This window comes from Zalophus californianus, chromosome 3, assembly GCF_009762305.2.
Source record: "Zalophus californianus isolate mZalCal1 chromosome 3, mZalCal1.pri.v2, whole genome shotgun sequence".
Lineage (NCBI taxonomy): Eukaryota > Metazoa > Chordata > Mammalia > Carnivora > Otariidae > Zalophus > Zalophus californianus.
In genome coordinates, this window is record NC_045597.1 from 18,056,662 (window position 1) to 18,081,273 (window position 24,612).

General features: G+C 36.0%; 2 protein-coding genes across 6 annotated transcripts in view; both read right to left on the minus strand.

Moving 5' to 3' along the window:
* Positions 1 to 24,612, minus strand: part of GPC5 (glypican 5) — a 1,342,862-nt gene that overhangs the window by 697,014 nt on the left and 621,236 nt on the right. For all 5 annotated transcript variants that reach the window (XR_003519145.1, XR_003519143.1, XR_003519144.1 and 2 more), the window contains exon 7: positions 5,383 to 5,539. Coding sequence is in view for 2 of the 5 variants with exons in the window: in XM_027589722.2 (XP_027445523.1) it covers positions 5,383 to 5,539 (157 nt within the window). In the remaining 3 variants the exon portion in view is untranslated. The remainder of the gene's footprint in view (positions 1 to 5,382; positions 5,540 to 24,612) is intronic.
* LOC113919875 (40S ribosomal protein S27-like) lies at positions 18,761 to 19,012 on the minus strand. The gene has a single exon (XM_027589726.2). The coding sequence runs from the start codon at positions 19,010 to 19,012 to the stop codon at positions 18,761 to 18,763; it is 252 nt and encodes an 83-aa protein (XP_027445527.1).

Below are 24,612 nucleotides of genomic sequence, written 5' to 3' on the forward strand. Positions count from 1 at the left end.
GTCATACAGTCATATTGAGCATTGTGCTAGTTCAAAGAGACCATAACTTCTTTTTTTTTTTATGTCCTCTAGAATGGTACAGATTTAGTTACGAGATGTGCAGAAGAGCTGTTGATCTGGGATGAACGGTAGGAGGCTTCGTAAGCTTTAATTAGTAAGTCTTCCCTCATCCCCTCAGTGAATTCACATCAGTTCTGTGTCTAAGCTGAAGCAATGGAAATCATTCCACAGGCATTCAAGGACGAGTCCTCTTGTTTCAATTCTATTATTTAATTCCAAGAATGTGATGTATAACTTTTCAAGAGAATGAACAATGATTTTAGATGATTCATTAGGTGTCCAGATTCCATTACACAATCTTGTTAACAAAATATCAAACAACCAGGATGAGACTTAATTATTTAGAAACCAAAATGAACGTGTATAATCAGAATAATATTCATAGTGATCACATCTTAATTAAAATACATTTATCTTAGATATCTATTTCATTTCTTTTTAGTATAATTTTCACCAGTAGTGTAGAAACGGTAGTAGGTGACAATTTCAAAGTGTTTATAATTTTGAACATTGAACAGAATCAAGAAGGGTTTCTTTGTGACATTTTTAATGGCTTTATCATGATCCTTCAGTATTAGGCACTGTAAATGTACTTTAAAGTGTATAGTCATTATTCAAGATTATTTTACTGTGTCACAAAGGTTTGAATCTAGATAACCTTATAAAGAGGATTTATTTTTAGCATCACTGAATAAAGTAAAACACATAAGCACCTTAATTATTCTCAGTAAACTTTCTTATATGGAGGATAATATATTAAAGGGCTATTTATCTCACTTTGCAAAGTAAACTAAATACAATTTATTTTAACTGAATTTGATGAGAATTTAATGTTAGAAAGAATGCACATACTTTTAATGTGCTTATTTGGAACTATTATTCTTTTGGAACTATTTTTTAAGGATTATTTATTTAAGAGAAAGAGAGAGAGAGAAGTGGGGAGGGGCAGAGGGAATCTCAAGCAGAATATTAAGTTGACTTTGTGCTGAGCGTGGCGCCCCATACGGGGCTCGATCCCATGACCCTGAGATCATGACCTGAGAGGAAATCATTAGTTGGACCCTCAACTGACTGAGCCACCCAGTGCCCCTTTTGGAACTATTAATAATGTAAACAAATACATGCTTGCATTATCTGTTTGACATAATTTATATTGGAAAGAAAAATCATCAGTAGATAAAATAAAATAATTTCTACAAAATGAATAATTACATAGTTTTAGTAATTCTGGAGAAAAAAAGATTGCATTTTCTAAGGAAAATGCCACTTGTAATTTTTTTTTTCAGTTCTCCCTGACCTCTATGCCTGAGGTTTTGAAATAAAGGTGATTTATGGTGAAAATAAGTTTGAGGAAGCCAAGTATTTTCACTCACTCTGTAATCCTGCATTACTAAATAAATCAGCAACCTTTACTCTTCAGTGGTTAACAATGTACTATTTTCACTTTACCATGCACACGGAATGCACTATTCTCTTCCAAGGTCATTGTTAGTACCATGCTGTAGATTCATTTGTTAGAAGCTGCTCCAAGGTTAATTACTAAGTGACAAGTCCAAAGCCAATATAAACTGTTTACTTTTGGCTACAGAAGGTGAACCAAAATTTCGTTCCAGATCTAGTAACTTTATATTTTGATGTATTACCCTTCTGATTCCAAATTAATCTCCATTATGTTGAACACTTCCAGTATTCATAAGCTTACCTCCTGAGATAAAACACAGGGGAATATTTCATAAACTGGATGGTGCTATCAATGACCAGTACCATATCCCTACTCTTCTTACGATGCAGTTAGCAGTTTGTGGAACAGGAAATCATGAGAACAGAGATGACACGAGGTTTGAGAACTGAGTCCTGGATTCTTCAAATACTTAGAACTTGGGTTGATGATGAAAACCCATAAATGAGAAGAGGAAGAGTAGCTCATGAAATAAGAAACCTAATGACTAAGTCCTTCTGAAGGAGCCCACACAATGACCCTTCTACAGAGGCATGCTGGGAGCACCACTAGAACAAAAGTCACCTGAACACACATTGAACGATCTTTGTTGTCACTTACAGTTACTCAGCTAAAATAAAATTATTCTTAAAACTGCTAACCACACTATATAACATCATATGAGCCATGATGAATATGACAAGAGAAATTATCTCGAACAACTGGAAGACTGAAAATCACCCTACTCTTCTTGAATGTATCTTATCTGAATCAATGTGTGGTCAAATTCATTTTGCCTGAGTTATCAGTGTAAACCACTGTTATCAAAATGAATTTGGTCACAGGTTACATATTCTTTGTTTTTTAAAAAGAAACTGAAATTATATTATCACATGAGAATTGCAAGCAGTGCTACTAATCTCAAACTATACAGGAAATGGTTTTGTGACAACCTGTTTTTTAGTGGCATTCTGGGTTGTTTTTCATTTGAAACTCTCAGAATTGGGGGATATTAGAAGAATAGTCAAGTAGTTGAAAAAGTATTGATGATAGTGTCCATTTGTTTGCTCTGCCTGGCTACGAGAACAGAACTTGTTTTTTCCACCAGTGTTCAGAACCCGCATCAATTAGCGACTTTGAAAGGAGAGTGAGTGTCAGAGGTGAGGCAAAATGAAGGTTCAAAGCCATTTAGATCCTGTAATTCAGGTAGTTTTAAAAGCTAAATATTTGTTAAATTATTTGATACCATCGGTGATGAAAAAAAAATCATACCTAAAAAGTATATAAATATTTTGATGGTAAAACTTTGCACTTTAAAGTGTATCGATCTCTCTGTTACCTGAAATAAACATGAACAAAAGCAGACAGAACATCAGGTCAGGTGATAATTAGTAAAATATTCATCAACTTTGAAAATTTTCATAAATGAAGCAAAATCTAATTTGCAGAACACAGTATTAGTATTATTCCATGTAACGTATATATATATATATATATGGCTATAAATACATACATACATGTACGTGTAACTATTTTTAATGAGACATTTTTGAGGTGACAAATGAACTGTATTCTAGTTACTTCTTTTTTTATAAAGAATAACATCAGTGTATAGAAGATATAAGTGCATTTCAAGTTCTTTACACAAACAACACCAGGTAAACTTGCTAGAGCACATGAGTTTTAAGTCATTAAGACCACCCAAAACTATGTCTTAGCTTGCTTTAGCAATATATCAAACGAGCCAAACACACGGAAACTATGATAGTGCTTTATAAAAATAGAAACGTGACCTATGCTTTGCTACTTTCTCTGTCCCTGTTTATTTCAGCCTACTATCCACAGTGGTTTCCTAACCACTTATTAAAAATTGAAAGGTAACAGCTATAAACTCAGAAACATGAGAAGCAACCCACTTATAGCAGGTGTGGATTTTTTTAAAAATGTTTGCCTGGAGTTGCTGAAAACCATCTAAATCTTAAATCTCTCCAATTCTGATGGATAGTTGCTTGTACCACACCTGTTCATATCAGTAATAATTGAAAACAGGATTTTGAAGTAAAAATGCATTCTTGCCACCTTGACAAGTATGGTTTTGTGAGAAAATTATTAGTAGTTAAATATCCTCCACTGTCTCTACTTCTCTTGTGAAATAAAACAAGAGTTGTGTATTAATACATAATGAATTCTTGAGCTTATAAATAAATCCAAGAGTGAAAAAATCCCTATAAAAATGCTAAATTCTACACTTACACACACACACATAATTTATAGATGAAATTTCAACCTAAACTATTTTTATATCAATGTTTATTCCTTAAAACCGTAATATTCAAATGGCAATGAAATTATGATACATATAAATACTCAAGATAAAATGAAAATGAAAGATTAACTAATATTAACCTAATAGATAAGTATCCTAATTCCAAAATACAATGGAGGACATTTCAACTCTTAGTAAGAATAATTTTTTTTCTAGAAAACCCTTTTATTTGCATTTTCTACTTCTTCCCTTTTTATTGTTTTGGCCTAAACAGCAAAATACAGAAAACAGAAGAATCAATCTGATAAACTATATTAATACCAATAATAAAACACATATCCTTACCTGCTCCTACACAAGTAGAAGATACTTAATTTTCACTAGGAAATTGCATTAATACATAAAGAAATTTTTGTGGCCTTTTGTTCAATTGCTGCTCCAGTGTACTAAACCCCAACTATTTACTTTCTCTTTGTGTCAAACAGGAAAACATATTTCTTTATATTAATTGCCCTTTGGATTTTGCACCTCTGTGGCTTTCATTCCTTTAAACAATATATTTGCCTTATAAAACAAGATCCTAGAAAGAATGGGGTATTGATGCTTGAAGCATGTGTAGTGATCTAAATTTACTACAAGAAGTGAAAAGTAAATGAATCTCCCACCAAAGTCAAGAAAGGACATGTCTAACAGTTCCAAAGCCGCCCTCCGTGATTTAGAGGGAGACTCTCCCACCATCCTCCAGATAGGGCTGCACAGGTCCAGAAAATTACTTTGTAAAGTAATCACCTTTGATATGACCTCAGATAAATGAAGAGCCAAAAGTTAGCTGCCCTGGGTACATTAACTTGCACACTGCTTTCTCAGTTGGTAGCTTTGTTTGTCTTGCCCATGTGAACATCTGCATGTGCGTAACAAGGAGAGCCAGTATTACTCATTTTGTAAAGTGAAGAAAAGAAAACAAAATTCATCTGGTGATTTGTTGTTGTTGTCATTTGGAAGTTCCAGCTTGTGTGGTGGTGACCAGTCCCGCAATACTGGAAATGGTTTTCAAACCCATACAATCAAAACGAGGCGAATGATTGGTGAGAGTTTTGGGGAAGAATGAATTCTTAAGAGTTAAATCCAAGTAGTTTTTCATTATAAATAATCCCATATTTAACCAATTTCGTTGTAATTCAATTATGATGAAAACCTAGTAAGATATCTCTTACAGAATGGCGCAATATAATGAAGTTGCAGAATCTGATTATTTAGTAGAGTTTTCCTATCCTGATTTCACATTATTTGCCAATATACATCTAATAGCCACTCTGCTAGTTATTTCAAGCCCTGAGGATTATCCGACTTTAAAACCTTCAATTCTCAGAACTGGTCATTCACAAATCTTTCACAGAAAATAAAATGTCATTTCCATTGAAAGCCATTAGTTAAAAATGAACAACAGCCCCAAGAATACATGTCCTGAATAAATGAAAATGGTTTCATTGTCCTTTCCAATTCCATTTGTATGCTTCTGATTTCACTGCCCTTATTCCTTTGCATTCATAGTAATAATTATCCTCAATTACACTTCAAAATTCATTCTTTAGAAGTGGTGTTGGAATCATACACTTACAGTCTGTGATTTTTAGTGTCCTCTTGACTTCTCCACTTCCTGATCCACCACAACCATCTTCATCATCACAGTCCCCGCTGACCTGTTCAACCATGCCACCACCACTGCCCATCTGGAGCTCCCACTTGTCGGGTTTGGGTGACCTACCCTGTAACAACTAAATATGGATACCAAAAACATTTATTAATAGCCAACTCAAATCACCCGAGGAAGCTATTCAGAAACATATGTAGAAATTAGAATTATTTTCTTATGTGGATCTACTATTTTGGTGAGAACACCTGACCAAATCAAGTCTGTAATAAAAATTAAAACTACCAAAATAAGAGTAAGTAATGGTCAAGGTCTTACAGCTATGCAGGTCTACAATCTGCCTATAAACTCAGTGATCAAGCTTGGGTTGAGGCTTTGGAAAGCAAATAAGCCAGGCCTTCTTGCTCATGGATAGTTTGGCTGGAGATTCCTTTCGTTCTGAATTAACATGTTTAAGCATGGTAAATCAAATTTCAATACAGCACAACTTCCTTTGCAGTATGTTGGCAGTGCTGTGTTGTAAACCAACAATCCAAAATTTCTCAAAATAGAGTAATATTCTTTAAGAAACATTTCCATTAAAGAATGAAGAATTTTGGACATATACATTTATAGCTTTAAACTTTCTCGGATCAGATGCATCGTCCAATGCATATGGCACAGAACTGAACCTTGGAACAAAAGACTTAGACCCTACTTCCATTTCTACAAATCACTTAAGAAATTTAACCAACTTCTTGGTTCTTTGTTTTCAAGCATTTCATTTACTTACATGAGCAAAATAGACGGAATAGCCATTTTTCCCTACAGCACAAAAGTACGGTAATATTTTTGAGTAATATTGGAAATACCTGAACTCCTTTTCAAGAAGGTGATGTTATGAATAATAGAATATTTCACTTAAAGCTAAACCCGAGTAAAGTGATTCAATAGGTGACATATAGCCCTGTAAGGCAGTTTTGGAGAACACATGACCAGGCATGAGCACTAGAGGGTACTGCTATATTATGAATGAAATGTACCCCTGCTGAACATTTAATGGGCATCTACATTTTCAGGGTGCTTTATGACAGTATTAGGGTTGTTACTTCTAAGAGATTTTCTAGATAATAGTGTGGATTAGCAGACAATAATGAAACACACAGCCCAAGGATAATAATTCAAATTGAAAAACATAGGGTGAAATATCCTCAGTACAACTAAGATGAACATGTTTAGCATTTAAAGAACACTTACATTAAAGCAACTGGACTTTGACAATTTATAAGCTTTCAAAATTAAAAATACAATTAAGTCACAAATTGTGAAATAACACAACTCTTTTTTTAATTTAAAAAATTTTTAAAGATTTTATTTATTTATTTGAGAGAGAGCAAGCACAAGAGGGGGAGGGGGCAGAGGGAGAGAGAGGGAGAAGCAGACTGCTCGCTGAACAGGGAGCCTGAGGCGGGGCTCGATCCCAGGACCTGGAGATCCTGACTTGAGCCGAAGGCAGACGCTGAACCAACTGAGCCACCCAGGTACCCCGAAATACTACAATTCTTTAAGATTAATTTTCCCTAACAAAAATGAAACGGTAAAACAATTTGACAATAATTTAAAAATTCTCGTCAGAATTTATTTCTATTTATTATCATTTGCTAAATGTGTTACTAGGTGTTAAATTCAAAAAGAAGTCTCCCCTGATTCTCTAGCATGTTTCTCCGAACAAGAGTTTAATATTCCACAAGACACCACCTCACTGAGAAGATCATAGCCCTGGGAAACAAGCTATCAGATTTTACCTTTTCTTCACTTTTCAGTTTCTCTGCCTCTTTACAATCCCTCTCATTGTTTTCCAAGTCCCTGAACATGGGACATAATCACCGTTTCCTATATCAACTCATCAAAAAATATTCAAAATTCCAACCGACCCACACTTCCAGGTTCCCAATAATCCAATGTCCCTCTAAAAGGGTCAGTATCTCTGTGTCCTCTGCATGGAAGTTCTGCCTTACAATGCTCATTTTCTTACTACTCCACCATCACACACCCACAAATGTTCATTTTCATTCTCACAATTATAATAAAATTTATCTTGCAAATCAACAAAACCAGCTTTTCACAGCAAGATCCTTATTCAAATCTCACTTTTTTGGACTAAACTATTCTGATTTCTTCTTACTCTGGTCATCTTTCTCCTCACGTTTCCAAGAAAGTAAAGATAAATGTTTCCGTGAATAACGGAAACCTCTGTTCTTCCTTTGTAGTCTCTTTCTGGGAATCCATCTTAACAAATTGTACTCTCACCTGTATACAAATCACACCCAAGTCTTTATCTCCAGCTCTTCCTACAATACTTCATCTCTAAGCAGTGATTGGATCTAAAAATGCACTCTACCACTTCGTATCTTAAAATAAGCTTTCATCTCCACTATTCATGTATCATTACAACTTCTCTTCTCAACCCCTTATTGCAGGGGATGTCAGTCTCTCCACATACTACTACCATATTTTTTCCCCCAAATCAGTACTTTCACCATGTCCTTTCTCTGCCTTAATGCTCCTTGTGACTCTTAACTGTCAAAAACTGCTTGTTCCCAATGAAGGGGAGTAAGTCAGAGGGGGAGACGAACCAGGAGAGATGATGGACTCTGAAAAACAAACTGAGGGTTCTAGAGGGGAGGGGGTAGGGGGGATGGGTTAGCCTGGTGATGGGTATTAAAGAGGGCACGTACTGCGTGGAGCACTGGGTGTTATGCACAAACAATGAATCATGGAACACTACATCAAAAACTAATGATGTAATGTATGGTGATTAACATAACAATAAAAAATTAAAAAAAAAAACTGCTTGTTCCCAACATGGGTCCAGAGGAGAAATATCACTACAGACAGACAAATCACAGAAAGAGATCCTATGGCAAAATGTTTGTGAAATTCCTACAATGGTCCCCCTTCCTAATGTCCACAAACTGAAGGCTCCTGAGAATCCTCACAGTAAGCAATCTTGTTGAACAGTGGAGCGTCACTTCATTTTCCAAAGTTACATAAGCAAATTACCCCTTCCCCTCACTCAACACCCATTGACATGCATTTGGAAATGGGGCCTAGAAAATAAAGTTCAAATTTTTGCTGCAGTCAAATTTATGTTTTTGTTTTTGTTAATTATGTCTAAACACAGTCCCCCAGCACCTGGATTCTGCCCCAGAGCAGTCAGTTTGCTTTTCACACGGAAATTGCGTGAATTTATAGGTCTATAATTTTGTTTGTGCTTGTTTTATACTCTTCTCATTTCCAGCTCCTGTTTTTCTTCCACATAGAATCTCCCCTTTCCTCTATTTCAACTCATCATATTATACTTAAACCTCAAGTTCAAACTCAAATAACTCTTGTCCCACTCCATATGTATTTCTTGGATCTTTTACATCTATGTGTCCCATTCATAGGCACTTAATTAAGTTTTCTGAGCATATGCCATGCCTTCCTGGTTGATGGTAAGTCTCTCAAAGATGAGACCACGATTTCACCATTTTTATACTCCCAATCATGACTGGAGGGATTTCCACATTATAGATCCCAAATAAGTAAGCTTGACTTCACTTGAAATTTGAAAATAATTTATTAAATTTACTCTGTCTTCCATGTCCTTTATATCTAATTTAGTAAAGTGCTTTCACTTTTACTCTAATCTTCAGAGGCCATGATATTCTAGAAGAGCTTTTGGATTCATGCTTATTGACTGGTAGATGAATTCACTTATTTATTCAATGACATTAACTGAACACATGCAAACACATATGTATTTTGAAGGATATAATTCACATCACAGGAGAAGACGTAGTCTTAGTTCTTAAAAAGTACTCAGTGTATATTTCTTATTTCAAAGTCGGCCTTCATGAATATGCAATAAGGTAAAATTAATATAAAGGAAATAATGTGAAAATCAGGAAAAGAAAAACAGATTAAAGGTTTAGTTTTGTGATCTTGCTAACTTATTTTTCTTTTTAATCTTAAAAAGAAGTTAATCTCATTCCTGGGCTCCTGGAAGCATCTAAAAGTTGTTTAAACAAAAAATTAATATTGAAGGATAATGCCAAGAAATATTTCCCCAAAATATTTGTGTTTGCCATAGATAAACTAGATTTTTAAAAAAAGGGTATTTCAATTACATTTTTAAATGAATATCTAGGAAAAGGAATCTAGTGTCAAAGACTTATATATATAAAATATTCATTTTTTTTCTAGAGTAGGCAGGAAACTTTAACTTTATTATTTGGGTCACTAGGCAATGAAATCATCCCCTGTTCTTTCCCAGGGAATCAGCTCTTTACAAAGAGGAGCCTTACCCACATGTCTTTAAGTAAAACAAAACAATTTCCACATGTGCACATTTAAAGTAACATACACAAATAAAATGACCCTACAGAATGATAATGAAGCCAATTTTTATAAATGACATATGAAAATCAGTCATATTTCAGTAGATATACTCATGCCACATACTGTATCAAACCTCTCTTCATTTCATCACATACATGGATAGTTATTCCATAGACTCATAAAATATAGAACATACTATAAGCATTTTTCAAAATTTACAACGTCAAAAAATTTAACATTACTTCTCTGGGTCTACATTCTCTGTAACTTTAAGAGAAGAAGGTCTATTTGGAAGGCTTTGAGACTATTATTTGGGCTTAATAAAGCACTAGCATATTATGAGTGCTCAGTAATGGTTAGTTATTTGGATCATTACTATCATCATAACCAGTAGGAACTGATACCAGTACCCCGATTCTGTCTTTGAAAAAGGGAACCCATGCGGGGATAAAAATGTTTCCCTTCATCCTCACCCTGTCTTGGCGCTATCTGAGTCTGCCCAATTGTCAAGATGGCAGCATTCCGAACCCTTGAACCTATTCTCTAGTCATGAAAGGTAGAAAGTCGATCAATACATACATATTCATAGAACAATTACAACGGGGGAAAGGGCACGATTTTGAGCCCCAGACATACATTAATTGTGTGCCTTTAAGCAAATCACTTAAGCCCATTAAAACATTTTATTTTACTGAATGCAAGGGAAAGCACTTTATATAGCATAAGGCACTCCATTCATTTGCAGTGTCCTGTGCAAGACGCTGCATCCGTAAAATTGAGAAGTGCAGTCAGGACAGTGAAAAAACCTACAACTTTTAGGGTGTTCCCCTTTCCTTAATGGCATGCATTTGTGCAGTCAGCTGATTAGCCAAAAATAGTTCTGATGACTCATGCTTCCTGCTTATGTTTAATCGGTTTAGGAAGCTCATTAGGTATGCTATCTTGGAGGATGAGTTCGGTGGGTAGAATATCTGATGACTCTAAGGCAAATGTATTTCTTTCAGCTGGTGAATTAATCTCTCAATAGACTCAATTTGCTTTTTACTAACGGTCTGGCAATATCCCATAGCTGCAATATCCTTTCAAACACTTACAATAAAATCTGGCTATAGATGGTTCACATACATATTTGCTATGAAAGAGAAACGTATTCATCAAAAATTGCCAAACGTGACAGCAATGGAATGTGCCTCAAAATCCTATACACAGTGATGCATCTCTAAAATATTTCTTCATCCCCTTACAACCATTTACACAGATATACAAGAAGTACATATGTATTTAGAAATTATTAGTCATCAGATACATGCCTCTAGGCATCTATTCAAATGTAGACAGAGTAAAATCTGCTGTTTTGTGATCGTATTCTATTGATGAGAATATACAGGTGAAAATTAAATGTTGACAGAAAAATTTCAAACCAGAGTACTGAAGGTACAGGAAAAAAAGTATACAATTATACTTCCAATTCATCATTAATAAGACCTCTCTAAAGATACATTGTAAGTATAGATTGAAAAAAATCCCTTTGAATATATACATGCAAATACATACATATATATGAATTTAATTTTGTTATAAAGCAGTTGGTATCTACACTTCCCATGCAGTTTAAGTGAAACTTACAGAGAAACGTATGGGAAATAGGAAAACAACGGAAGCTCATAACATTTTAAAATTGGAACTCTGATTCAAAATTCCTCATGATGTATTTTTAAAGTTATCTCTGTTGCATATTTCAAATGAGAATTTAAAAAAAAAACCCTCCTTATATAATGCACTCTCATCTGTTTTTGCAACTTAACTTCCCTTGCCCCAAACTTCCAACTCCGCTCCTCTCTAGACCCCCACCTGTTCCATCCTTTCTTTACCTCCCTTAGTAACACTATTATAATCATATTTTACAAATCTGTTTATACCAAACTTTCCCACTCTTTCTCTTTCACATTTAAAAAAAATATTTTAGGTTCAGATAACATAACCACAAATCTCCAGATTCCTATTTTCAAAAGCACTGAAACCATAACAGACTATTCTACCCAAAAATCCAAACACATTTTACAGTATGTCATGTTATGTTACGTTGACCAGACACAGAAGTCATTTCTGTAGGGTTTCTTGTCAGTGTTTGCTTTAAGTTTGAGCTTTCTGATCTCAGCTTCTGTTGCACCAGTAATTTGAAAGGTCACTGTTCTGTTGGCATTTAGTTTATGCAAGGCAGTCTGGCAATTTATAAAAGTCTTGTGATTTTGTAAATAGAATATTGAACTTAGAAAAGGCCTACTACATTCACTACCTGGCCTCTAATGCTGCAAAAAAATCATTTTTTTCCTTGTTTCTATAAGAAAATTCTGTATGTCTCCTTTCCACTGTGCCTGAGCTTACCTTCCAACTCAGAATATGGCTGGTTCCATCTTCTGAGCTGTTGTACCAAAAGTGACCAGATACGTTTATAATTAATGTGTGTTCCACTCCAAACTCTACGTTTGACCTCACAGGATGGTTTAAACTAAAAACTAATGAGTAAGTGCAGGAATAAAATGGAAGTAGGGATATAAACACAACCTCAAAAAGAACTCAGAAAAATTGGGAGACACTTTTTTTTTTTTCCCAAAACAGGACGTGTGCACATCAAATGTCACCAATTCTCAAATGGCTTTTGTGAAACATTTGTGTGAAAACACTCTAAGGACCTGGAAAGAATTGGTGAAAAAGCAAAAAACCTTTCTTACAAGACAACCTCTGAGTTAATGTTGGAATATTCCATAAGAACATCGGAGCCTTCTACCAAAACATCCATGCTGAGTTAGCAGGACAGATACAGATCATGACTGCAGTAGGGAAGAAACAAGGACACTTTGTGACAAGCAGTGTGTAATGACCCTGTAGCAGGAGAATGGGAGAAGGGGAGGAGAATGGAGCCTGTAAGTCAACTGAAAACATATGAGATATTCAATGAACTAAGTAGATGTGTAATGCAAGTTTCTTGAAGTCAGACATTTCATGAGTCATATCCTTTATACTCCCCCCACCCCCACCCCTGAAAAAGGTGAGAATTATTTTCTTGATGTCACTATCTTACTTCCCAGCTAATTTGTTAATTTTCTAAGTCATTATTACATAGTCACCTACAGAGATACACAAATTACACTCCATATTGTCACTCACCCATATTATAGGACAGAAACTATCCAGATTTCTAGCTGTTCCAGGTGAGTCTATGATTAAAATTAAAGGACATCCTAAACCAGTAGAATCAGATATTAAATAATCTCATTATTTCATGTTTCTTGGGTGAAGAGTAAATTTGCATTATTCATGATGTGTTTTCTCATTGGGAAGTAATTTGTTAACATGCTGAAAGCCTTTATCTCTGTAACTAGGTTTTCATACGGGTGAAAAAATATTTAAATTCCCACCCAGGCGATATAGACTATCATGCATATTTGCCCTAAATGCCCAGTCACTTGGGCCCAGACGGCCTCTTCCTGGTTCGGGTGTCACGGCAAGTAAAGGTATTAGTCACTTACTGCTCAGAACATGCCTAGCCATTTGCCTCGTTATCCTGTACCAGCTTCCATGACACTATAGAGCACAACAACCAAATTTCCAAAGTCAAAGAACAAAACTGAACATCTGCTCCCCCTGAGCAAACAAGGGAAGGTATTCCAAAACATGAATGGATGGATTGAAGAGGAATTCTAGGTAACTGATCATCAGCTGGTGAATCAGGTTTCTATTGACCACACTCTCTAGAAGGGAAGCAGGACCCAGATTATGAAGGCAGTTTTAACTTTACATGCATTTGCTAGTTAACGATATACTATTAATTTTGCATGTGTTCCTGAGTGTTTGTTTTTCCTCAATTTGTCTGCGAAATTTTGCTTTTTTTCTCGGCTCAGTCATAAAGAAAATGATTGGCGGTGCCATCAACTCAGTTATCTCTGCTGACAGAAAGACCATGTCCTTTCTACATGGAGTATGGGAATTAGCATCTTCCATTTGTTTAGATTTTCCCTTGCTGTTTCATTTTATTATCTTAGTATATTTCTAACAGGACTGTAAGATTTATGCCATTCAGCTGATATGTGTCATGGTCACTGTCTTTAATGATTGATCTGTAGAAGACTGATGTGATGAGAAACAGCAAAAGTAAAAAAAAATAAAAGGAAGGAAGGCAAAGAGGGAAGGAGGGAAGGAGGAAGGAAAACGTTAATCGGGATACATGGGCAAGTGTCAGGGCTCCAGATCAGAAAAGATTTTTATTTGTTAATTCGTCAAAATTTCCATTGTCTTTTTGAAAGAACTGTGACGGATGGCAAATTCATTTAAAATCTGGTTTTGGCAACTAATCTCGATTGCCTTCACTGGCCAGCTGTGCAAATTTCATCCTCAAATGCTCTATTAAAACATTCTAGGAAAGATTCCCCTGAAGTTCCCCCGTCTATTAAAGGTTTACTTCCAAGGAGCTCATTCTGATCTCATTTAGTATGACACCCTTGTGTATGCCAGATGGTAACAAGAGTTATAGCCTCACAAATGTCATTCTGGTTTTCACCTTTGCAGTGAAATTCCCTTAATCTAGCTTTCTTTACATAAACCATAAAAATACGGACAAAGATATGTCCAGTGAGCATTAAGGAAATGTGATTTTGCAAATATTCTAGAAACAATTTGAGAAAATTAGTAAAATTTAAGGTTGTGGTTGTCTTGGGGAGAAGGTAGGCGGGTATTTGACTGGGATTCTAGGCTAAATTCTCCTGTTAACGATTTAAATGTGTGCCTTAAACAAACTCTTTAATCTTGCTGAGCCTAAATGTTTTCGCTGAAAAAAAGGAGGAGGCTGAAACAGTTTCCAAATGTGTCTTACAGCTCTAAGATTTTCAATTCTAACATGTTTCAAGCCATTCTAACATTTGGTTTGGAAACAGGTATTATATTGTCAAGGCTTACTGCAACCCTCCTTGACCTTCATTTCAATTGTATTCCTTTTTCTGATAGATTTAATTTTTGGATTTTTAAAAAGTAAAGTATAAGTTTCTTCTGGGTTAAATTTTGTTTCTGCAAAAATATATTTTGAAGTCCTAAATCCTAGTACCTCCGAACATGACCTCATTTGAAAACAGTTTCTTTACAGAGGTAATAAAGCTAGAATGAGATCATGAGGGTGGGCCCTAATCCAATATGGTTAGTGTCCTTATAAAAAGGGGAAATTTGAACAAAGGGCCAAACAGAGTGAAGACTATATGAACAAATAGCAGGAGAATGCACATGAAGGTGTAGATTGGATGATGCACCTACAAGCCAAAGATGCCACAAAGATTGCCAACCAACGAGCAGGAGCTAGGAGAGAGCACAGAACAGATTTGTAGCCCCCAGAGCAACCCACCCTTGGCTGACTCAGACTTCAGACTTCTAGCCTCCAGAACCGTGACACGATAAATTTGTTGTGTTAAGCCACTACTTGTGGGATCTTATTACAGTAACCCTTACAAATTAATACAAAGACGCATGCTAAATAGTGCCCAAATCATAAATGTATAACTTCAAGAATTCTTCGGCATGAACTCAGCCCTGTGACCACCATCCTCATGATACAGAACATTACCAGCATTTCAGAAGCCTCTGTTATGCCTCATTTTCTTCTCCCAAATGTAACACAATTTTGACTTCCTCCACCTTCCTCCACTTCCTCCACCTCCACCTTCCTCCACTCACTTTTCTGAGGAACTTTATATGAACGTAAGCATGTCTGTGATACTCCAGATGTAGCAGAAATTCATTCTTCTTAATTACTCCATTTTATTCTGTCTTACCAGTGAAACGTAACTTAATTTCCCATTCTGTTGGTGGACAATCATACTATTTGGAGTGTCTGGATTTAAAAATACTGTTGCTGTGTAAATCTTGTAAATGTCTTTTGGTGTAAAAAAAAAAGCAGTCCTATCTGTTGGGTATATGCTTAAATGTGGAATCGTTAGATCATACAGGTGGGTATCTGTTCAACGAAACTAGCTTTATTTTTTTACTTCTTTCCCCCTTCTTAATATTATTGTATAATTTACTAAAATAGTATACAGATCTTAAATATACAGTTCAGTGAGTTTTTGCACAGGTATGCACACAAAAATACAACTCAAATGAGAACATATTACATTACAAGCATCCCCAGAAATCTATCATCTCAGCCTGTAGCAATAATCAAAAGGCAACTCCTATTCTGACCCCTACTTACATAGATTCATTTGCCTATTAATGAATTTCATAAAAATAGTATCATGCAGTATATATCCTTTCATATATGACTTTATATTCAACATTATGTTTTAAACATTTATTATATTATTGTGCATATGAACAGTTCATTCTTTATTGCTGTGTAGGGGTGGAAAAATATATTTTCTTTCTACCCTTTTAAGTTCTCAACTACAACCCCTGTAACAGAAGACAGATTAACAAGAGAAAAAGCATACAAATTTATTTAATCTAAGTTTTACATGACACAGGAGCCTTCATTGGGAAGAAGCAGTTAAATCTGGGTATTGTTATGCTAGGTTTGATGAAGAGTGGAAAATCACGGGAAAATGGGATTGGACAAAAGAGGATATGAGCTAAGTGGGGAAAAAGCAAGGCTTGTTCATTCAGATTTCCCTGGGCGGTATCCCTAGTCTTTGGAGATAAGGCTACTCCTTACCTCTGGTATAGGGAGAGCACCTCTCACATGAGACCTGCTTCAGAGGAAGTAGGAAAATCCTTCCTGCGCCTGCCCTTCCTCAAATTTCTTCAGCTCAAAATATTCTCTATGCCGTGGTGCCATATTTTGAGGTTGCACTTACCAAACCCTGCAAATTACAATATAGGTATTCCATTTTATGAATATACAGCAACTGATTTATTTAGCATTAGACCATTCATCTGTTTGCAAATTTGGGGCTATGATAAATAGGGCCAATTGAATATTTACATGTTTTTTGAATGACTTAAGCATTCATTGACCTTGAGTATACACCCAGGAGTGGAATTGCTGAGACATAGGGCACATTAATATTGATCTTTAATAGACACTGCCAACACAGATTTTCAATATGGTTGTTCAGGTTTAAATTCCTGCCAGCAATACATGAGACTGACAGTTATTCCATTCCTTATGCAACACTTGACAGTATTAGTCATTTTAATTTTAGTTATTTTGTGGGGGTGTAACAGTATTTTAGTGTAGTTTTAATGATTTATTTTTATCTGATTTTGATTTTTTTGCATTCTCTACTATAAGGTGACTTTTCAAGTCATTTACCCAGGCAAAAAGAGATTATCTATATTTTCTAATGGATTCCTAAGAGCTCTTTATAAATTCTAGATATGACACTTATTTTTACATTTCTACAATATTTTTATTTTTTTCTCTCCTTTCTTGCCATTTTTAGATGAATCATTTATTTTACTGTTTGTTAGCCTCCTGTGATACCTTTTCGAATATCCTAGAGATTATAATTGTAATATTTATAGTATAATATTTATTCTAGACTTATTATACTTTCAACAATACTTTACCACTTCTGCAACAATGTAAGAACCTTAGAAAAGTTAACTAGTCACTCCCACTTATTATCACATTTCAACATATATTATCAATTCCAGAAGACAATTCTTATATTTACCCCTCCTTCTCATGTCTAGTTCCTGGTAAATATTCCTGATAAATTCCTTTTAATATCCTTGTCAGATTCTGGTGCCCATATTTGCTTCCCACAGCAAACTGGGAAGTATTCTCTCTTTTGTGTGAATTTCCTGCAAGCGCTTGTGTAAGATTAATCTTATTCATTCCTTAAGTTTTTAGAAGAATTTATCAGATAACCCATCTGTGCTTGAAGAGTGTGTGCGCACGCGCCCGCGCACACAAAATGTGTTAATTATAGATACGGTTTCTGTAACAGATACAGAGCTCATTCCAATTCTCAAATTTTCATCTTGTGCCAATATTTTAAGGTTTGTTTTCAGTGAACTTCATTGCTTCCTGCAGTTTCATGCTCCTATCAGGATCATTTTTCCTTAGCCTGAAGAACTCAAGTATTTCTTGTAGTTCAGGTCTGCTAGTTAAGCACTCACTCAATATTTATTTGATGAAATATATTTTATTATGTCTCATTTATATGTACATTTGCACTGGTTACGGAGTTTTAGATTGGCATAATTTTCCCCTCAACATGTTAAAGACGCCATTCCACTGTAGGTTCTGTTGAAAGTCTTATTTTTGCTCTTTTATTTGCTTTTAAGAATTTCATTTTGTCTTGGTTCAAGAGTTTGATTATGATCTTCCTAGTTATGGTTTTCTTTGTATTATGTTGCTTAGGTTTTGTCGAGCTTCTTAAAAGTATGTATTTCCTTTATCAGTTTTCCAAAATTCTTGACCTATTGCTCTTCAGAGATGTCTTCTTTCCTCCTCCCTCCCATCTGTCTCTCCTGGTCTCCAATTGCAGGTATATTAGACATCTTGACTGTGATCCATGTCTCTTACGTTCTGTTCTGCTTTATCTAATTTATGTGCTTTAGATTAATTCTGTGGATCTCTCGTCAGGTTCACTTATTTGGGTTTTATTTTATGTACTCTGATTTAAGCCCATTAGTGATTTAAGGGGCGCCTGGGTGGCTCAGTTGGTTAAGCATCCGACTCTTGACTTTGGCTCAGGTCATGATCTCAGGGTCGTGGGACTGAACCCCATGCTGGGCTCTGTGCTGGGCACAGGGATTCCCTCTCTCCCTCCACCCCCACCCCCGCTCGTGAGCATACAGGTGCACACACACTCTCTCTCTTTAAAAACAAACAAACAAACAAACAAACAAACAAAAAACCTATTCAGTGATTTCAGTTCAATTATTGGACTTTTCCATTTTAAAATGTCTACCTGATTTTTTTTTATTTTTATTTTTTATCCAAAATCTGTTTATTGGGATAGTGTCCCACGCATCTTGATTCAGGGTGCTTTTAGTGCTGCTTCCGCCTGAAGGAACATCCTTCTGTAAGCCTTGCTTTTCCTCCTGTGGGCTGGCAGAGGACAGTGGAGCAGCCGACACACAGAACTACCATTTGTGCGTGGCTGAAGACGGTGGTGATTTTGTAGCATCCTGGGCACTTCACGTCCATGAAGTAGGAGTTGGGGCTCTGCACCAGGCACTTCTTGTGCTTCCTCTTCTCCTCTTCTGGGGACGGGTGCAGGAGATCCTTCGCGAGGGGCATGTTCTCGTGGGGAGGTCGTCACCGCCAGAAAGGCTACCTGATTTTTTATATATATACAAATTCTTTGCTAAAATTTCCAATTTTTCATTCTGTTTACGTTTATTTTATTACCATGTTAACAACAACCACCTTTCAGGAATATTGAGGTTAGCTCTTTACTGCCTTACTCTACTGCAGCCTCAAGATCTGAGAAATGTCTGGGGTAAGGTAACGGGGATTGGCCACACGTTTGTGGCAGACCCTTCCCTTTCAAGAATTTTATCTCCTGACCACTGTGAGATCCTGGAGGGATTTCATTCTGCCTTTTAGAATGCCCTGTCATAATCCCTCAGCCTCACGTATAGCCCAATAACACAGCAGATATGTTATATGGAAAATAAATCATGGATGCCACTGCTTACTTTACACCCTAAGATTCATCTGGGCCAAGAGCAGTCCCCAGCCTCTACCCACAGTCACAAAAGGCATCCAGAGAAATAAATATTGGCAATCATCAGCCCATGTTGGAAGGTTTCTCCAGTCTATAAATTTTAGCTCTTCTAGGTTCTTTTTGTTGTCCCAGCTGTCTTTAAAATTATAATTTTATAATTTATCTGCCTTTTAATTATTGCAAAAGTTCTTTTGGCCTAGTCTGACCTATATGCCATACTTACATTCACTTTCCTTTTAATACTTTATTTGTTGTCACATAGTCTTTTAACTTTTTCCCCAAAGCATCTTAAAATTCAAAAAATTTTACATCATGAAATTTTTCCAGAAATGAATATTCCAAAAATAAATATAGACTTCCAAGTCATGTTATGTTTTTTACATGCTCATCTTGGGAATCAATGAAGTACCCAAAATTGCTTCTCAAGTTAAAAACAAATCTGGAATTTGCCCCAAAAGGATTTAAGATGGCTGCTCAAGAGAGAGGTCTTGCTAGTGGGACTCCGAACTCTGACAGAAATAAAAATAGAAATGTCTTGTTATTATAATGACCATTCAGGTATATATTATTGACATACCTACTCTCCATCTTGAGGAGTTGAACACTGGGCATATAGAAATATACCCAGAGCCTTGCATGGAGAGGTAGTAGATTTCTACCAATATGTCTGAGGAAGTAGCTCAGAATGTGACAAATGTATCTTGTTTTTAGGTCAGTTGGCAAAATGTAACTCAAAGGTGTGATACATAAACCGTCTGTGTCCCTGGAGAGAGCTCTGTAATGACTTAGGCGTCACTGGAAAAATGATCAGGAATACTAAAAAAAAAAAAAAAAAAAAAAAAAGGAATACTAGCATGAACCGTCTTCTTTCTGTGGTGTGAGTAAGTACTTTACTTTGGCCCGGAAATCTCAGGTTGAAGGCGGGAGAAACAACAAACAAACCAACCCTGAGAACCATACTGGAATGAATGACAGACGGGGATGTCAGCATCTACTATCAAAAGACCCGGAGGAAATAAGGAAGACGAGGGTAGAACTGAGTGAGTCAATATTCCATACATTTTTAAAGAAGGTAAATATTAGAGAAGAGAAGATTGATCCAAGGAACATCCCTTCACCTGCAGTAGTAAAGCATCCATCAGGTGGGGCATGGACAAATGAAAACCTGAGTACCTCCAAATTCAGTTTTATTCCATCATAGAGTAAAAATTTTGCTGGACCTTCAGATAGGCCCAAATAACTTTCTGGCCTGATTCATTTGCCAAAGAGAACATTCTGCAGAGGCTTGGCGGGGAGGGTCTTTGTTCCCCACTTTAAAATTACAAAAGTAGCTTTCTATATAAATAATTCATTCTCATTATAAGTTTTAGGCAATACAGAAAACCTTCTGCAGTTCAGTAAAACCTTTAAATACATTTAAACTTTAAATATCCAATATGGTGTTTTTACCAGCGTCTACCTGGCATTTTGCCCACATCCCTCTACCGGGTAAGTGTCCTTAAATAGCTGAAACCTACTTTGAGGTCTGGTGTTTGGGTGCTTAGTTCTGCTCTGCTGATTCAAGAATATTAATCTGTGACCTACTGAACCCTGAGCACCATTATGTATGCTTCTAGTTCTTGAACATCATTTCATAGAACCTTGTTTAGTTGTATTAGTAGATAATTTAAACTTCAAAAAAGCCTGGCCTTATTTATGTATGTATGTATGTATGTATGTATGTATGTATGTATGTATTTATTTATTATAAAACATATATATGTGTAAAACATATATATATATTGCTTTTTTTACCCCATATAACAATTTCATACTAGAAAAGCTAATATTTTCACTTAAAATTTAAGTATTAATATCTTTTGATATATATGCCAGAGGCAGCATGAGAACTGTTTATTTTTGGCACAAACTGGCTTGCTTTTGATACTGCTGTCATGTCCTAAGTGGTCCCTCCTTTTCCATGTATTCAGTGTCATATCCTTTTATAGTTCTTCACACAAGCTTTCCCAGAAGATGCAATTTCCCCCTCCTTTGATCAGAATAACTTTTCCCAACAATATCGCTATTCCCTCTGCCACTGATACAATGTAAGCTTTAGGGAAAAAAAGAAAAAGACCAGCTGATTAAAACACTATACTTAAGGGCTGGATGGAACGAAGATTTATCCCTCCAAAATGGCACTGAAACATAAAGGGAGGAGAGTGCCAATTCAAAGCTATGTGGGCACCAACACTAACTCCTCTTCTATATTGTCAGTTATAGCTCTAAGCCAGTAGGGTACTGACAATAGAAATGGAAAGGAGGGGGATGTGTGTGTGTGTGTGCGTGTGTGCATGTGTGTGTGTGTGTGTGTGTGTGATGGTAGCTGTTTGAATGCAGTCATCTCAACGCCTGACAGGCAAGGATTCATTTCCAATCCTGCTCACGTGCTAGTTGGCAGGATTTCGTTCCTTGACACTTGTTGGACTGAGGAATCCCTTGATTTCTCACAACACAGGCCTCTCCATAAAGCATCGTACAACATGGCAGCTCTCTTTATCATCGCAAGCAAGAGGGCAGGAGAAAGTGCCAGCAAGAAAGGGAGAGGACCGGCTAGATTCAAGCCTGAACGCTTTGTAACCTAATCCCAGGAGCGACATCCCATTACTTTTGCTATCTTCTGTTCATTAGAAACAAGACATGAGGTCCAACCTACACTCAAGAAGAGGGGATCACTCAAAGGCATGAACACTTGGAGGTGGGATCACTGAGAGCTATATCAGAAACTGCTTATGATGTCATCCCAGATAATTACCACTTTTCTGCCAGTGTGTTATTTTTCTTCAGAAAAATACTTAAATAAAGTTCTAGAATTAAATTAAATTAAAATAATGGTCTCTGCAGCTCTGTATCCTGCTCCACACCCACAGAGTTATATATAACTGTAACAGTTTGTTCGTCTTCCTCACCACCAGACTCCAGCGTGCTTCACCCACGCAGCAGAGACCCTCTACGTGTCTGCCTAAGCCAGACTCTTCAGAATCTATACATTATTGACACGCTGCTGACGATTTTTAGCCATTCGGGAAAGCCAATCAATTTTCCACGTTCCCCATTCTCAACTCTCAAGAGTGTTGATTGCTTTTCCACACCTAATCTTTTCTTCCCCTCGTCACCGGGGCTTCTGCAGCAACCATACCCCTGCCTACTCTTTCTTTCTTCTTTTTGCAAAGTCTTTCTCTCCATTCCTGTGCAATTTTAAGCAAAAAATATTCTAGCAATGCTGCTCCTGAACAATGTGACCTGACTGCTCACATCAGGTGTAATATCCAGCTCTTTTCAGTTCTTCTCTTTTTCTTAGTTAAGCTCAAGAATGACTCTACACCATAAAGAGAAATAGATGGAAGGGCAGATAATTCTGGAAGACCATCCTAAGAATTGCTAAGACTTTATTGAATACTTTCTATCATTCTTTGGATGCTTAGTTATATTGTTTATATTTTCCCTTAAGATTTCAATTTTGATAAGCAAATACAATTTATTAAGACACTATGTTCTAGGAACTAGAGGAACAATGCTTAATAAAAACAAAAGCCTAAACCTTGGGGATTTTCTAGTATTGTTATTGTAACTATATGCAAAGACAATGCCATTTGTTTTTAAAAATAATAATTTGAAAGATGTTCAGTGAAGGAAGAGAAGCTTTCTTGGAAAAGGTACACACAAACAAGATTTATTTAAAACAAAATTAAGAAAATACTATCTGGTAGTTTATGTTTTGAATTAATTTTTAAAAATCTCTTTCTTAAATATATGTTTAGAAGGCAAATGTATAAATTTTCATCATTTTTATTCATAGGAAAAGTATAGGGTTTCATAAATTTTGCCACTAAACTTCCCTGACCTTTATAAATTCCCTTTTTTCCCTTGTTTACAATCTGACTGAACTATAAAGGTGTAACCATTAACCAATCAAAATGAATACTAAAAGGTCAGTGCATTGCATATAACATAGCCGCTTTTCAAAACATGTGTAAGGCATTCAAATTCTGGCACATTTTTGTGAGTCCAAACTTGTAAAATAAATCCATGGTGACATAAATGAGACCCAGGCTCCTGGTAAAACCTGTAATAAACATGAGAAGAAAGCCCAGCTTCCTGTCTTTCCTTTTTTATTTTCATAAATTTAGTCTCCAAAATTCTAGTAAGGTAGGTACAGAAAGGACATGAAATAAACAATGTTATATAGTTGTCATAAACTGTAACATTCTTGCAAATATTTTCTAGGCTTTAAATTTCAATTTAAGAACTTCTTTAGATGTACAAATTAGCACCTGCACATATTTTGGAACTCTGTGTGGGTTTTAATAATTTCCTAATGGCAACTATCAATTTTATCAATAATTTGTAAATAAGTGATAATTATAAGAGGGCATTTTGATTTCAGAAATTACCCCAGTGTGTGATCCAAAGAAGGCCAGTATCAAAGGTAAAGATTTCTTTTCTACATGGTCAACTTGACTGGAACAAATATTATTTCTATACAGTTTGTATCTTCAGTGTGTCAAGGAGAACAAGGAAATAATTTGTGAATTTTAACACAGTTTAAAAAATTGTTTTTCTTATTGCCAACATATTTTGACCATTCTGAAGAGGGGAAAAAAGTTTGGTTTCTTTAAGAACATATGTAAGCAATAAAATTAGATAGCTAAACATAGAAGAAAAAAAAATAGACTGACCTATTGATTAGGAGAAGGCCAAAAGCAAAGTCTACCAATAACATTAAAGCCTCCAAAGCCTCACAGAAGCAACGGATGCTGTTTCTCTTCTGCATGGAAGGTGAGGTCATGGAGAGAATGTTTGCCTACATGGCCTCACTTACAGAAAAGTTTTGAGAAGTTGGAAAAACTGTGAGACAAGTAGGTATGATGGTTTGGAAATGAAACCATATACAGAAAGTATGTTATAAGGTGTTAGGATAAGCACCTAGTTAAGAGCCTACAGGCTGAAGCAAGAGGACGCAGACCGGCAACTGGATTTTCACACCTCTGTGGTCCTAAGAAGAAACTGAAGGCTGTGTCTTTTCAGATGTTTTAGGCTTTTGGGCCCCTTAGAGGCCCAGAAGCCTGTGGCTGCTAAAAGCAAAAGGGCCAGACCTTGATGAAGTAACAGGGCTGTTTTTTAAAACCCA

What these genes read in the sequence shown, in the direction of transcription:
- LOC113919875 (XM_027589726.2), bottom strand. Translation starts at nt 19,012, where the DNA reads ATGCCCCTCGCGAAGGATCTCCTGCACCCGTCCCCAGAAGAGGAGAAG.